The 14,088-nt window shown below is 34.3% G+C and overlaps 3 protein-coding genes across 5 annotated transcripts; 2 read left to right on the top strand and 1 right to left on the bottom strand.

Moving 5' to 3' along the window:
- Positions 1–1,120: 1,120 nt before the first annotated feature.
- Positions 1,121–4,562, bottom strand: LOC8286882 (ABC transporter G family member 26). 2 transcript variants are annotated; one of them, XM_048378908.1, is made up of 10 exons: positions 4,471–4,562; positions 4,177–4,389; positions 3,733–4,022; positions 3,495–3,650; positions 3,224–3,407; positions 2,861–3,139; positions 2,493–2,774; positions 2,117–2,401; positions 1,932–2,039; positions 1,121–1,582 (listed from the first exon to the last, which is right to left on the bottom strand). In XM_048378908.1, the coding sequence occupies exons 2-10, from the start codon at positions 4,384–4,386 to the stop codon at positions 1,313–1,315; spliced, it is 2,064 nt and encodes a 687-aa protein (XP_048234865.1). In that variant the 5' UTR covers positions 4,387–4,389; positions 4,471–4,562; the 3' UTR covers positions 1,121–1,312. The 2 variants fall into 2 exon arrangements, with proteins under 2 accessions (XP_048234865.1, XP_002522797.1); XM_002522751.4 differs by lacking the exon at positions 4,471–4,562 and having other exon boundaries at positions 4,177–4,464.
- Positions 4,563–4,938: 376 nt separating this feature from the next.
- LOC8286881 (coiled-coil domain-containing protein 22 homolog) lies at positions 4,939–9,063 on the top strand. Its single transcript, XM_015721537.3, has 6 exons — positions 4,939–5,715; positions 6,836–7,264; positions 7,575–7,798; positions 7,962–8,105; positions 8,189–8,413; positions 8,709–9,063. Exons 1-6 carry the CDS (start codon positions 5,464–5,466, stop codon positions 8,956–8,958), a joined length of 1,524 nt encoding a protein of 507 aa, XP_015577023.1. The 5' UTR covers positions 4,939–5,463; the 3' UTR covers positions 8,959–9,063.
- Positions 9,064–10,293: 1,230 nt separating this feature from the next.
- On the top strand, positions 10,294–13,961 carry LOC8286880 (nucleotide-sugar uncharacterized transporter 2). 2 transcript variants are annotated; one of them, XM_002522749.4, is made up of 7 exons: positions 10,294–10,699; positions 11,573–11,724; positions 11,841–12,049; positions 12,125–12,218; positions 12,308–12,474; positions 12,568–12,738; positions 13,102–13,961. In XM_002522749.4, the coding sequence occupies exons 1-7, from the start codon at positions 10,621–10,623 to the stop codon at positions 13,397–13,399; spliced, it is 1,170 nt and encodes a 389-aa protein (XP_002522795.1). In that variant the 5' UTR covers positions 10,294–10,620; the 3' UTR covers positions 13,400–13,961. The 2 variants fall into 2 exon arrangements, with proteins under 2 accessions (XP_002522795.1, XP_015577036.1); XM_015721550.3 differs by having other exon boundaries at positions 10,296–10,699; positions 11,560–11,724.
- Positions 13,962–14,088: the final 127 nt, after the last annotated feature.

The raw sequence follows: 14,088 nt of genomic DNA on the forward strand, positions 1-14,088 counted from the left end.
AGTGGGACATGGATAAGAAAGTTCTTGGAAATCAGAAAAAGACCAAAATGGCATCACCTTTACTTGCTCTTGTAATCACTATGTTGGTCAATCTGATTTTGATGTTTAATGTTTAGCATTTTCTTGGTGCTTGAGATATGTATGTACCACTGATATAAAAGCTAATACTAATGCTTCAAGTCATTGAAATATCATTTTTCTTTTTTAATAAAAAATTAGAGGTAATTAGGCTACTTTATACTTCTAATGAGAAATATTTACCCATTTTAATTTATTTTTTAAATAATAATAGAATTAGTGACTCATTTTTATTTAAATTAATAGAATCACACCACATATAAAACTATGACTTTAATCAACTGTTAAAATAATAATTAAAAGAAATAGATGCTTTATCTCAAATTCTTTTTACCCAAAATGTTAAACAATGAACTCATCTTTGCTTTGCTTAATCCTCTTCATAAATCATAAGGAGTGGATCACATAAAAAGCAACTTATGCAGTTTAGTTTTAGGAGACAAGATAAATAGCTAATGAAAGGCACTTGCATTATAAATCCATTATCTAATGAATTACATGAGGTGGACACATGAGGCTTTCATGGAAAAAGTGAAGGGTGGTATTGTAATGAAAAATGGTAATTTCCAAGCTTTCAGCATCTAAATAAATGTCAATGTTGGATGGATGTAACAGTTCCACAAATTGTCTTTCTTTTTCTTTCATTATTTTCCCTTTTATGCTTCTTTTCCATGGCAGGCCCACAATTTCTTTTTCCCTTTTCAAAGATATTACTTTTCTGCATAACCTTTTCTTTAAAATAAAATAAAAATAAAATCTTAAATGTGTTTATTACACTTAATTTCAAATGTTTTTTAATTTTCATTATACATAATTAGTCTAACTAATTTAGACCATACGTAATATATTTTATCCATAATAAAATACTATTTTAAAATTTTTATTCTAAATTTAAACTAAAAATTTTAATTAAATTATAACAGAGATTTAATATTTCATGTGTAAAATTTTAAATATTATGTGTTCATTTTTAAAATAGTTTTATTTTATACTTGACGATAAAAATTAAAAAGAATTAAATAAAAAGCAAAGAATCTGAAAATTAAAAAGATGTTGCACTTTCCTGAACAGATGAGTTCAGGCAAGGTTTGTTGTATTCATAATTTACAGCTTTTGTTCTTACTCAGTCATACAAATCTTGATTTGCTCTTGTCTTAATTCCTTAACTAATAAAAATATGAATTTTCTTCATTTGTTTTCAAGTCAATTTTTATTTCCAAAAAGTATCATCAGCTCAGAGATGGCATACATGAATCCTCCTGCGAAGACAGAAGTAAGCAATAATCCTGTATCCCAGAGCCATGGCTAGTAGCACCCACACTTCTTCCAATCCACCTTTCAAGTTCACCGTGTCAAACGACGGCGAAGTCTGCAGAGGCCGGCATCCTCCTTTGCTTCCACATTCATATAACTCTTCTCCGTCGTACTGAACTTTCAGAAGAAGCCTAAACCCGTAGTACATAAAAGATAAGTACTTCAACCATTGCATGAATTTCGGTATATGCTGCGTCAGGAAAAGGAAACACATTTCTTAGTTAGTTCTGTACTGTTTCTTCTGCTCGATAAACCAGAGTCTTTGGCTCAGTAGTAATGGAGTCTTCTCTAGAATTACGAGGTTCTGAATTGTAACTTAGACATAGCTGTTGGTTTGGTAATTCTTTTTGAGTGATTACTGATAACTTTTCAAGCTCCTAACAGCTAAACTATTAATGACCAAATATACAAAAATGAACCAAGCTATTTAGCCTAGCAGTTCTGTTCCTGAAGCCAAGTGCACGAGTGCGAAAATAGACCTGGAATTAAATCTAATTGGATAATTCCCTCAAGGATTAGAAGATTTTTAGACAAAATACCTGGACATAGTAGCCTCCAGTGAGAAGAAACAACATTAAAATCAAAGAAGCAAACATTCCTGCTCTTTTGATGCTCAAACTTGCAGCTCCAAATAGTTCTCCTGCACCCTTATCAGACAAATTCTTTTTAGTATTTCTGATATACTAATGTCCTCCAATTGTTAACTAATTTATTAACAACTTACTTGGCTGGTAACAGCTATCAATAGAATGGTAAACAATGTGAAGAAGAAGCAAGGGATTGTCCTCTTAAAACCCGCCATGAAGTAGACTACGACCATGAAAAATGTAGGATAGAACACATGAGCCATCATGTCACAGAGAGTGCTGCAAACATAGTACACACTTAATCTGTACATGTCTGCTTTCCTTTCTTTAACCAAATATATTTTCTCAAATGGAAACACATATACTGCTCCAAAGATTGATGAGGATGTCCAGAAAATGCATATGTAGAACATTAAGCCAACCTGCAATTGCAACAGTATACTTATATTAAAATACAAGGATTAAAAATCACAAAATTGAAGTATAAAGACAAGGAGGATTGGATTGTCAAACTTGATCTCTTAATTGAGCCTCGGTTCCTGTTTGAGACTTCCACCAAAGAAGGCCTAATAAGAGTGCAACTCCAACTGCTTGAACTAGTCTTAGCTTGTCAAAATAATCTCTACATCTTTCTCTGTATGTTCTCTTGAAAATTATCATAAATTGTGCCCACCAACTCAGTGTCCAATCTTTCTTAACTTGAATTGCCAATTGCAGATGCTCAGGTGCTGTTGCAAGCCGGTGATTCTCTTTATCTCTTGGCTCGATTTCAGTTTTGTATTTGAGTTGAAGGTACTAAGACCATACAAAATAATCCAAAAATGTGAAAGATGTATGGATATTTAGAGCGAGCAAAAGAGAAAGTAGAGTATTGTTATTACTTTAATTACTGCCTTGTCAGAATCAGGAGCTCCAGGAGGTGCTGATAGATCTTGAGGCACACTTATGTCATTCACTTGTCCGGTTGCTAAATCGATCAAGAACTCTGCAGGGTTCATTGTAATTTCAGGAATGAAGCTTAACGAAGAAAAATACTCCATAGAATCCCTAGCCTTCCCATAGTACACAGGGTAGCCTTCTGATATCAGCAGAAGTTTGTCAAACATGTGAAACATTCTGCTTGAAGGCTGATGGATTGTCGTAATTACTGTCCTTCCTGCCTACACATATCCAGCAAACATAATTTTTACAAGGCTATTCAATTGTTTTTAGGAATGTATAGTTACAAGGAATTTATTTATTACCTTTGCTAGTCCTTGAAGAACCTGAAGAAGTCTATTTGCTGAAGTAGAATCAAGGCCTGAGGTTGGTTCATCAAGCAGCAATAATGAAGGATCAACAAGAATTTCATAGCCAATGCTGGTTCTTTTTCTTTCTCCACCTGATATTCCCTTGATGAATCCTCCTCCAATTCTTGTGTGACGACACCTATGGATGCAAGACAAATTAAAATGGTTAATAAAGGCATTGAACAGAATGATTTTTCTTTTTCTTAATTAGATAAAGGTGGAATACCTTTCAAGGCCTAGCTCCTTTACGATGATGTCAACTCTTGCATATTTCTGTTGTCGGCTCATGTTTTCAGGAAGTCTTAAGAATGCAGCAAAGACCAGAGTTTCTTCCACCGTAAGTTGTGGGAATAGCACATCATCCTGTGTCACAAATCCAATCCTGTGCACAAATTGCTTTAAAGAAAATGTATTTGGAATGAATAGTTAAATTGAAAGAAAAGTGTTCTTGAATGTTGACTGACCTTCTCTTGAGGGCTGCATTATAAGGAATGTCATTGTAAGTAATGCTTCCTTTAACATTGTCTGTTAATCTTCCTCCAATTATCTTTAACAAGGTTGTTTTACCACTACCAGAAGGACCCATTAGCGCAAGAATTTCACCAGGGCCAATGCTTCCTGTAATACCCTTCAAGATTTTCTTGTAATTATCTTGCTCCAAGTGCAGCTGCGAGGCTACCTTTGAGACTACTGCCTTCACAGGATTGGCAGAGGAAGCTTGGCTATTCCTCACTCTATACTCCACATCTTCAAACTGCAGACAGAATTAGGTACATCCATTAATTCTAATAAAACCAGTAAAAGAGACTTTTTGCTTTACATAAAGAAAAGGGTATCCAAATGCAGGAGACTTCGTGCATTAGGAGCCCTGGTGTCTCACTAAATATTGGAAAGATTAACCAGTTTACCTTGAGAAAAATAGGAAGTGGGCGATCTTGATTCATATTCAAGCTATATTCCTCTATATCAATTCCTGAGTACCTATTCCTAAGGTAGGCTTGAGACATATACTCTATGCTGTGACCAAAACCACTACTTCCTGCAATATGCATAGACCTCATTGTTGGAGGAGACAGTACCGACATGTCCTCAATTTCATCCTCTTTTCTAATCTCCATTTCCTTAGGTAGAAAAAGAAAAAATAATCAGAAGTGGCTAAAGAGAAGAGTCTATATTAGTGGGATATAATAGTGAGTCAAAACCTGCAATGTAAGTGAATTAACTGTGATAGACCAAATGCCTGCCTATTTATTCAGGAAAGGTTTTAGTTGGTTGGACACATGCTTTTCATTGCTCAAGTTTGATAGAATGTAAGAATTTGCCTTTAATATCTTCTTTCTTTTATATCCTTAACACCCAGCCAGCCAGGGCCCTTCTTTTTTTGTTCTTAAATTTGATTATCCAAATGAACATTCCAAGAACATGTCAACAAAATTGTAGCATCCAAAGAATGCTGTGTGTCATATCTGAAAGTGTAATTAATTTTGGCTAATATATATAAATCCTGAACTCATATTGTCTCAAATCATATGTCAGATTTGCTGCTAAACCTCATAATGTTCCAATTTAAATGGATTGGCTTCAGAAAGAATTTGGTTGCATCTGCACAAGAAAGCTGAAAACGTTTGAGAACAATGTTTCAGCAACAAATAAACCATAAACTTACTACTAATTAAATTTGATTAGGATAATAGTTGTAGCATCTAAAGAATGCTGTAGTTTAGGATATTAAGTTAATGATGGGAGCATTAAATTAATCAGTATTCTGTGACCTAATTACCTTTTTCTTTCTTAATCAATCAATATAGAACAACAAATTATAATCTTGTTAGGTCATTAAACAAAAAAGAAATTAAGAACTACTTAAAAAAAGAAAATTCCACCAAAAACAAAATGAAACTTAACTATTTGATTTTTATAAAATATAAATATTATATAAATTTAAAATCTCCACTCTATTTGCTAAATATCAAATTTAAAAAGAAAAAGAATCGAACGGTTGATATGTAATTACACCGTTGTTATCAACCATCTCAATCTTGCCACGTGGCCAGTAATAACAAGAAAGACAGACAGCATAGCTATATGCGAGGACACACAACACAAGTATGTAGAACAAGAAGAAGAAAGAAACGTAGTAGACAACGAAACGAACATTTTAACATACAGCTTCCAGGAAAAAAAGGGGGTCGTTAATGGAGGATCATATATTACTGAAGTCACTCCAAAACGCCGGCGTCTCTGTTCCAGGTAATGTTTCGTCAATCCGAGATATGAAGCCGGAGACTTTGGTCTCGATCAGTGCTCAGTGTCTTAACCTTTTAGATCAAACGACGACGTTCCCATCGTCCTTTCCCGATTCTTTGGTCGATAAGTTCAAGATCTGTACAGATATTGCTTTAGCTGTTAAAAGACTTGGTTACATTGGAGATATGACCTACTATAAGGTACTCTTTCAATAATCTTTGTATGTATTTGTAATTTGACTAAAGCAACTAGAATTATTAAGTTAACATCAATATTGGTTCATTTAATATAATTAACTTTGTATTGGGTTAATTAGAATAAAGTTTAAGAGCTTAATTAGTTACTTGATCGAGATTAGTATTTTAATTTTTATGGGAAAGTTTTGATCTTGCACAAATTCTCCCATTAAAGGTTCAAACTTTATCCCAAAAATTGTTGTGATACATGTGACTTATCAAACGTTTGATGAAGTTATTTTTTATATAATTTGAAACCCTTTTAAGTAAGAACTTTGTCCTGGGAACTTTTTGGAAATTTAATGGATATTAAGCAACTTCTAACAAATTCAGCTTTGTGTGTTCATGTTTATTGGTGGGTTAAAGATGGCATTTTATTGGGTTGCTATGGAGTTTTATTTTGTTTAGTATGGCTGGCTACAGAGTTCACTGGTATTTAATTTGTTTATTTCGAAATCCATAGAAGCAACTTAAATTTTACTAATATGTGAAACTTTAGGATCTCTTTTTCCTGATTCTAGTAACTCTATGGTTGTCATTAATTGGGCTTATTGTAATGGGTGATTGTGTTTTGGTGATGAGATTCAGCATTCTGCAATAATAAAGCTAATTAATCAATTTGAATTATTGACTACTATCATATCTATGCAATTATGCATATGGGATTATATAAAATTGCAGCGACTTTGATCAACAAGCCATTGCAGACCCCTTTTTTATTAAATTAGTAACCTTTAATAATTTGAGATTTAGCCACAAATTTATCAGTTCATGATCGTCATTGCATGTGCAATAGATGCTAAAGAATATAGAGCAATGCTAGAAGCTGTCTTGTAATAAGTACTTTTGTGGCCATGGAACTCTTCTACTGGTAGTTGAGGGTTAATGTTTATTAAAATGAAGCTCACTAATAAACTTAATGATTTGAGAACTCTAGGATAATTTTGCATATGAACCTTCAGCTGTTTTATTTCTTATGTTTGATCTTGCTGAATCTGCTTCCTTCTCCTCTCATTCTGGTTAGTGCTATTCTTATTGTTTTCAAATTATGCTTAAAACAGATTATATCTCTTGCTTACGGCAGTTCCTATATCCATCTGAAGAGGACTTGTTTAAGTTGGTGAGGTTCTTGGTGGAGAGGCTTTCTGAGTTGTCCAATGCTGTTAAAATCCCTGATCTGAAGGATATGAATGCCATAAGGATCATAAAAAAGGATGGCTCTACTGACAATCTGAAGGACTATATGGAGAAGGCTAATGACAAAGGATTAGATTGTAATCATCATCAAGAAAATCTAAAAGACCTTGGCCTTCAAAATGTAGAACCAGAGTTCTCTGATCCCAATGTTGACAATGCATCCTTTACTGGGTCAAGAACACTAAGTTTTGGCAAGGACAAACTAACTGGTATTGCTGGTGGAAACCTTTTGATTATGGAAGGAGGAGAGTCAGTAACGGATGACTTTGGAAGTAAAGAAATTGCTCGGGAAGATGATAAGCACCAGTCGTCAAAGGTATATGCTCTTTTTTAATGGAGTGCATTTTGGTTAAACCAAATTTACATTAAGTTCATTTACTTCTGTTAGTATAACTCTGAGTTTGTGGTACAATTAAGGATTTCAAAATCATAACCAGGAGAGACCTAGATGGCAACCTTAGGCATCATAAATGAGAAAGATAATACACCCCCCTCTTTGAATTTCTATGAACAGAATCGGACTTTGATAATCAAAGAAAGCTCCAAAAGCCTTATTGTCATGGTTAGGAAATGAGATATGAAGGAAAAAAATGCTGATGATTTTTTCCTTACTTTTGTTCTACTAGATAAGAGATGAGAGTGAAATATTGCAAAATCAAAAGAAATTTCTCATTGAGGAGGTGACTGCAAGGATTTCAGAAATACAGAACCTTGAAGAAGAGTTTCAGTTGTTAAAAGCTGCATCAGAAATGGCATTTGATGACCAACATCCTATTGATTTCTACCTGGAGCAGCTAAACGATCAAGTGGATTCCAGAAAACTTAATATTATGGAATTGGATTCACAGTGGTAGGATATAAACATTTTGTTAATTCGCTAATTTTCCTTTCAACTAATTTTCACTTGGTAAAGAAATCCCTTTATGGAATTTTATGGATATGCAGGTTTAGAAAACAAAAAATATTTATTGTAATGCAACTGTTGATTTTTCTGTCATACATGCTTTCTCCAGGGATGCTTTCAGAAAGCCATTGGAAGAGAAAAAGATAAGCCTAGAAGAATCCCTCTATGCAAACATACCAGAGGCTCGAGAGAAGCTCCAAAAGTTAAGGGAAGTTGAGCTGGAAAGAGAGTCCATCTTGTCCGAGATTAGGAGGTGATATGTTGTCAAAAGCAGTGGTGATAACCTTCTACCAACTCTTTCCCCATTCTTACAGCAGATATCTTCTTGTTTTTTAGGGAGGACGAACATTCAAAACTTTCTGTGGATCTTAAGAAGCAATCTGGCTTGCCATCTAGAACTTCCTATATAGAGCGGATAAAGGAGATTACTAAGAACAGCCGGAAACAGGATGCTGATATAGAGCGTATTTTAAAAGAAACCCGAGAGCTTCAGTTAGAAAGTAACTCTATCCAAGATCGCCTTCACAGAACCTACACGGTTCTGGATGAATTAGTGTTCAGGTATGTTCAAGTTTGGGTCTTTGGCTGATGCCAGTTTACCTTATTATTTTGGTGAACGATACACCTGTTACTTTTATATTCATAGGAGACCAATAGGCCTTAAACTCTATAACAAGAGATAGCTATCTTTTTATAGTCGCCATAAATGCAATAATCGACTTAGCACAAAGGTGAAGACTTGAACTCAAGACCTTTATCTCTCAAGAGCAATTGTTCTTGTCACTTGAGCTAGGTCTTAAATGTACAATACAACTATGTATTGCTTGTTATTCTAAAAAGAGTCATATTTTGACAGGGAAGCAAAGAAAGAGCCAGTAGGGCGTCAAGCATATAGGCTCCTCACTAGCATACACGAATGCTTCGAACAGATTTCTGAGAAAATCCTATTGACTGACAGAATACAGAGAGAGATGGTGGAACATGAAAAGAAGTTAACAGCCATGGCCACACGAAGCTTAAACATAGACAAGCTGCAAGCTGACCTTGATGCCATCAGAAAGGAAAATGAAAACCTTCAGCAGCAACTTCAATTTGCTGAGCAGTAGCATAACTTGGCTATGATTGTTTCTTGGTATTTGAATTTGCATACGATAAGATCTTTATATTCAGCTTATAAAATGGAGATAACAAAATATTCATTTATGATCAAAGCATGCTAGTCTGTCCTTGCTTGTACCCTTACTGGAGTTGCTTTTATTAGTCATTATACAATTTCACAGGCACCAATGAGTTTTAATTTAATTCCATTAGAATTTTCTCCAGGCTATGAAGTTAAAGTTGTATATTTGGTGAGCTGCATTCATTAATAGAGCAGGTGATTAAAGCATATTTCAGGTTTCAAACGGATTTTAATTTTCTTTATCTTAATAGACTAATAAACCAACTTTTTGAAGCGTGTGAACAAGTAGAAACATCAAATCTAGAAATCAGGTGATAGGTTAACATTCTCTGTCAAAGCCAAATCCCGACTGCTTGAAATGATATCCACCATTGATGTAGACCCAAAAAAAAAAAAAAAAACAATCAGTAAGGTATCTTGCATACTTTCATGTTTCCAAGATGCAGATGCAAATCTTTTAAGCAACAAGATAAATTTGGTTGTTTTGATGGGGACAGAAGAACGTACAAGTTCTTTGGTTGAGATTTCAACACTTTGAGATGTAAGGATATCACTTTCCAAGTTGTTCATTTTCCTTTTCCATAATTTGCAGATTAATACAAACCATCCAACCTAAGCATATGATGCAACAAAAGGACATGTCTGTTTGTTGGACCTACTTGCTTATAAATTACCCATCTTTATATGCTCCTTCATTTTTTTATGGATAAACAATGAAACATCCAATTGCTTAAATTTCAATATTACGTCTTCATATACATCTCCTCTTCGTGAATTGAAATGGGGTGATTTCGTTTTCCACAGCCCCACAGCTATTCATACATTATTTTTATGTAAAGAATGTTACTTTCTCCGTTTTATACTGACCGTCACTTTTTAGTAGTTCACTTAAATTAAAAAAGTATTTAATAGGTTTAATTATTAAAAAAAATTAATTAAATTATACTTCTATAAATATTATAAAATTTTGTTACACATATCTCAATACGAGGATAAAAAAAATAGTAATATTAAACATATATAAAAGTAATATATAATTTAAAAAATTAATTTAAGAAAGGAACAAGTAGTAATTAAAAATCAAGTAAATATTTAATTATAGTATTGATTCTTGATTTTGTAAATTGATGCTTCCAAATCATTAAAAAACACATTAAGAATAAAATAAGAAGAGTTTATGAATTGATGTTACCTTAACTTCTCCGTAAACCTACATCAATTACAATTAGTATGCCACTCTTGCTAACCTACCTTCCTCCTAAATACTAAAGCAAGTGGCACATAACCTATGTGGCAAACAATGATTGGATCTTTCAATACTTCTAGCAATTCTCTTTCTTTTCTTTTTTTTCAGATTTCATTATTTTCTCAAAAATAAACTAACGCCATTGTTGCGTATCCATCAACCACCTGTTACTATCTCCTCATTCATATTGTCTCTTTTCTTCTTCGTTTATTCAAAGTATTCGTTACCATCATTTCAATGATGGGTCTATATTAAGCTGGTGTTATCAATGGTATATTTGTTTTAGTATGTGATCAAAAGGGGAAGCCATTAATCATTTGTTTCTTCTTTTCTTGTTTTCTTATGGGGTTGCTTGAATCTTTGTTGGGAAATGATGCAAGAAAGTTTCTCAAGAGAAAAGATAGCGATGCAGGAGAAGCAGGTTCTTATCGTTATGAATATGTTTCTTCTTTCTGTATATCTCCATTTTCTAATTCATCATTTTTCTTCATATGTAAATATATATATATATATATATATATCATGTTTTTCCATGGCTTTTTTTATGCTTTTGAATGTCTATCTTCACGTCTTTATTTTCTTTTAACTTCTTTTTCATTTAAAAGTAGTCAATAACTTTTCTTGTAAATGATAAAATGTTATAATATATAGTTAGATATTTGATGATTCAACAATTACTGCTCCTAACTCATCATCATACAATAATTGCTTCATGTTGTTGCTTCAATGGTTAAGGTTAAAGCCTCTCCTGGTGATTCAGTTTCTATTTCTGTCTAGGATTTTCTATTCTTTCCTTGACAAATATATAAAAGAAAAAGATCAGGACCATGGAATTTTTCAGCTCCACTGTAGCTAACAGGCATTAAAGTTTTCTCCGAGATTTCTTTTTTCTTGAATACCCTTTTGACGCTCTTGATAATCATGGACTGGACCGTACCTTTTCATGCTTCTTATACTATATAAATTATGCATGTTTCCTGAAAAATATTTCTTTTTCAAGACATAATTGTTTAACACAAATGTTTGCCATTTGGCAGCTGCCGTCTTCTTACTAAATCTTCCATTGGCGTTCATGAATGCTTGTCTATATATGTATTTATATAACTTACATTCTAAGAATCATATACATAAATTGAAATATCTATATTTCCATGTTCTCAACGATGTCCTACTTCAATTCACCAAATGCTGGTATTTCCATCCATCATGCATTAGATAGATTTTTGAAATCTTTGTTCATGACTTGATGTCTTGTTTTTTGAATTCTTTCACATCTCATAGTCGAAAATTATAGGTCGAGCGTTGGAAGATCTGAGAAGCTCTGTATACAGTGATCTTAGAACTTCAGAAGGAGCAAAGCGACAGCAACAACGATTTTGTGGACCGATTGTGGCAATGACCTTCAATTTCATGGTTGCTGTTGGGGTCATTCTGACAAACAAATTAGTTAGTTCCTCTTCCTCTTCCTCAGCTTTTTCCACACCTTGCGTTAGTTCATTCCTGTCAGCAACTTCTAGCAGGTTTTTGCATTACCATACCAATGTTTGGTTTTGCTTACACAGGTGATGGGACAAATTGGATTCAACTTTCCAATCTTCCTCACATTCATCCATTATACAACTGCATGGATTCTGCTTGCGATTTTTAAAGGGTTGTCTTTGCTTCCCATATCTCCTCCGTCTAAAACTACTCCTTTCACTTCCCTGTTCTCCTTAGGCGTTGTAATGTCTTTCGCATCTGGCCTTGCCAATGCAAGCCTGAACCATAACAGGTTAGAATTATTATTATAAATCTTAACTTCTTATTTTGTATCGTTTATCTTACTCTTATATATGCTCACTCGCAGTGTCGGGTTCTATCAGATGGCTAAAATTGCAGTCACTCCTACCATTGTTCTTGCTGAGTTCGTCCTGTTCAGGAAAACTATTTCTCATAAAAAGGTCAACGCTACTACCTTTCCTGTAGATGTTTATCTCTTAATCCGTATCTACGAATACTTATTTTGTATCCACCCATTGCTGGCTTGCAGATTTTGTCTCTAGTACTTGTCTCAGCAGGCGTGGCTGTCGCAACAGTAACAGATTTACAGTTCAACTTATTTGGAGCTTGTATTGCAATTGCGTGGATAATTCCAAGTGCCATAAACAAAATTCTCTGGTCTAATCTGCAACAGCAAGCCAATTGGACAGCTCTTGCGTGAGTAATTCGTAATCTCATTTCCTTGTGCAAACAAGAACAAGAACACAGTTTGTGGCTACATTTTAACGGAGTGATTTTCACTGAGTGTAGACTGATGTGGAAGACCACGCCAGTGACGATTCTGTTTTTAGTAGCATTAATGCCATGGTTGGATCCACCAGGAGTGTTATTCTTCAAGTGGAATCTCCACAATTCATCAGCAGTTTTCATATCAGCTCTCCTCGGTTTTCTCCTGCAATGGTCTGGCGCTTTAGCTCTCGGGTAAGGCTCGGATTCAATTACGACACTGTTCTTTCTTGGAATCACGACTCCTTTCTTTCTTTAGTTTCAGGCAACCAAATGAATCACAGGGCCCTGACATAATTTTCGCCATAGCAGAAATAATTTGTGTTTATATTGGTAAATTAAGAGATTCGAATTCAAGAAGTCCATATTTTCTGCATCTTCTAGGGGCATAATTAGCCAGATCAATCAACAAAATGCATTCATGACTGCGTTTAAATTTCAGCAACAAAAATCTCCGTAGCTTTCTGCAGTCAAATTCAAACTACGTGAATAGCTCGGATTTTTTGTTGGTTTGTCAAGCAACTGAAATGATGGAGTAAGAATGTTTCTTTCTTGCAGGGCAACATCTGCAACATCTCATGTGGTTCTAGGACAGTTTAAGACCTGTGTAATACTGTTGGGGGGTCACCTATTTTTCAATTCAGATCCAGGGTTTGTGAGCATCGGTGGAGCTGTGGCAGCTTTAGGTGGAATGTCAGCATACACATCACTTAACTTGCAAGAGTCGCGTGAAAAAGTCCTGAACAGCCAGCTCCTTAAGCAAACCTTACCTTTATCAAAACCCAAAATGGAACCCAAACCGGCTACTGAAGATAGCACAGAGACAAATGGAACAAATACAGCAAATGTCGTATGAGGTTAGGATTAATCCTCTAGGGGACAAAAAGAGAGAGAGGGGAAGAGAGTACAATGATAGGAACTTTCATTCAACTAATGAAAGAAATGTACAGATGAAATTGGTTACTTCTAGATTAGATTTTTTTTTTTTTTTTTTTTAATTTTGATTGTCCTTTTCGAGCATAGCTGCTAAACAGCTATAGGCAGAAGGGTCATGCCCCATCTTGTTCTGCTAGTAAATACCTTTACTTGGGGCAGAATTTTCAGCTTCCAACATTAAGTTGGCTAGTTATCACTAAACATGATCTCAATAGGTTCAAGATTCTTCAGAAGCTGTCTGAAAGTTCCTTGCAACTAATGTCTAATGTTTCAACAGACTCGAGACAAATGATTCCAGATCCCAACACAATAAGGTCTCTCAGGCTCTGAATGTCCAAACTCCAAACATGAACTCAATGTATCAAATAAATAAATAATGATGATAATGATCTTCATAATGAACTAGAGAAGTTCATAAGAATGTATACTGTTAATGATACATGTATTAAGATGAAGCCACAAAAAGAAATTATGTGCATATATACAGCAAGGCGTACAGAATTTAGTAATTGAATCATCCCTGCACATATTTATAATCATGAAATTTTAAGAACAACAAAATCGTAACTATATTCATGTAGGTATCGAGTATTAAAAAGACATAGCCAA

Source organism: Ricinus communis, chromosome 9, assembly GCF_019578655.1.
Source record: "Ricinus communis isolate WT05 ecotype wild-type chromosome 9, ASM1957865v1, whole genome shotgun sequence".
In the NCBI taxonomy this organism is placed as follows: Eukaryota; Viridiplantae; Streptophyta; class Magnoliopsida; order Malpighiales; family Euphorbiaceae; genus Ricinus; species Ricinus communis.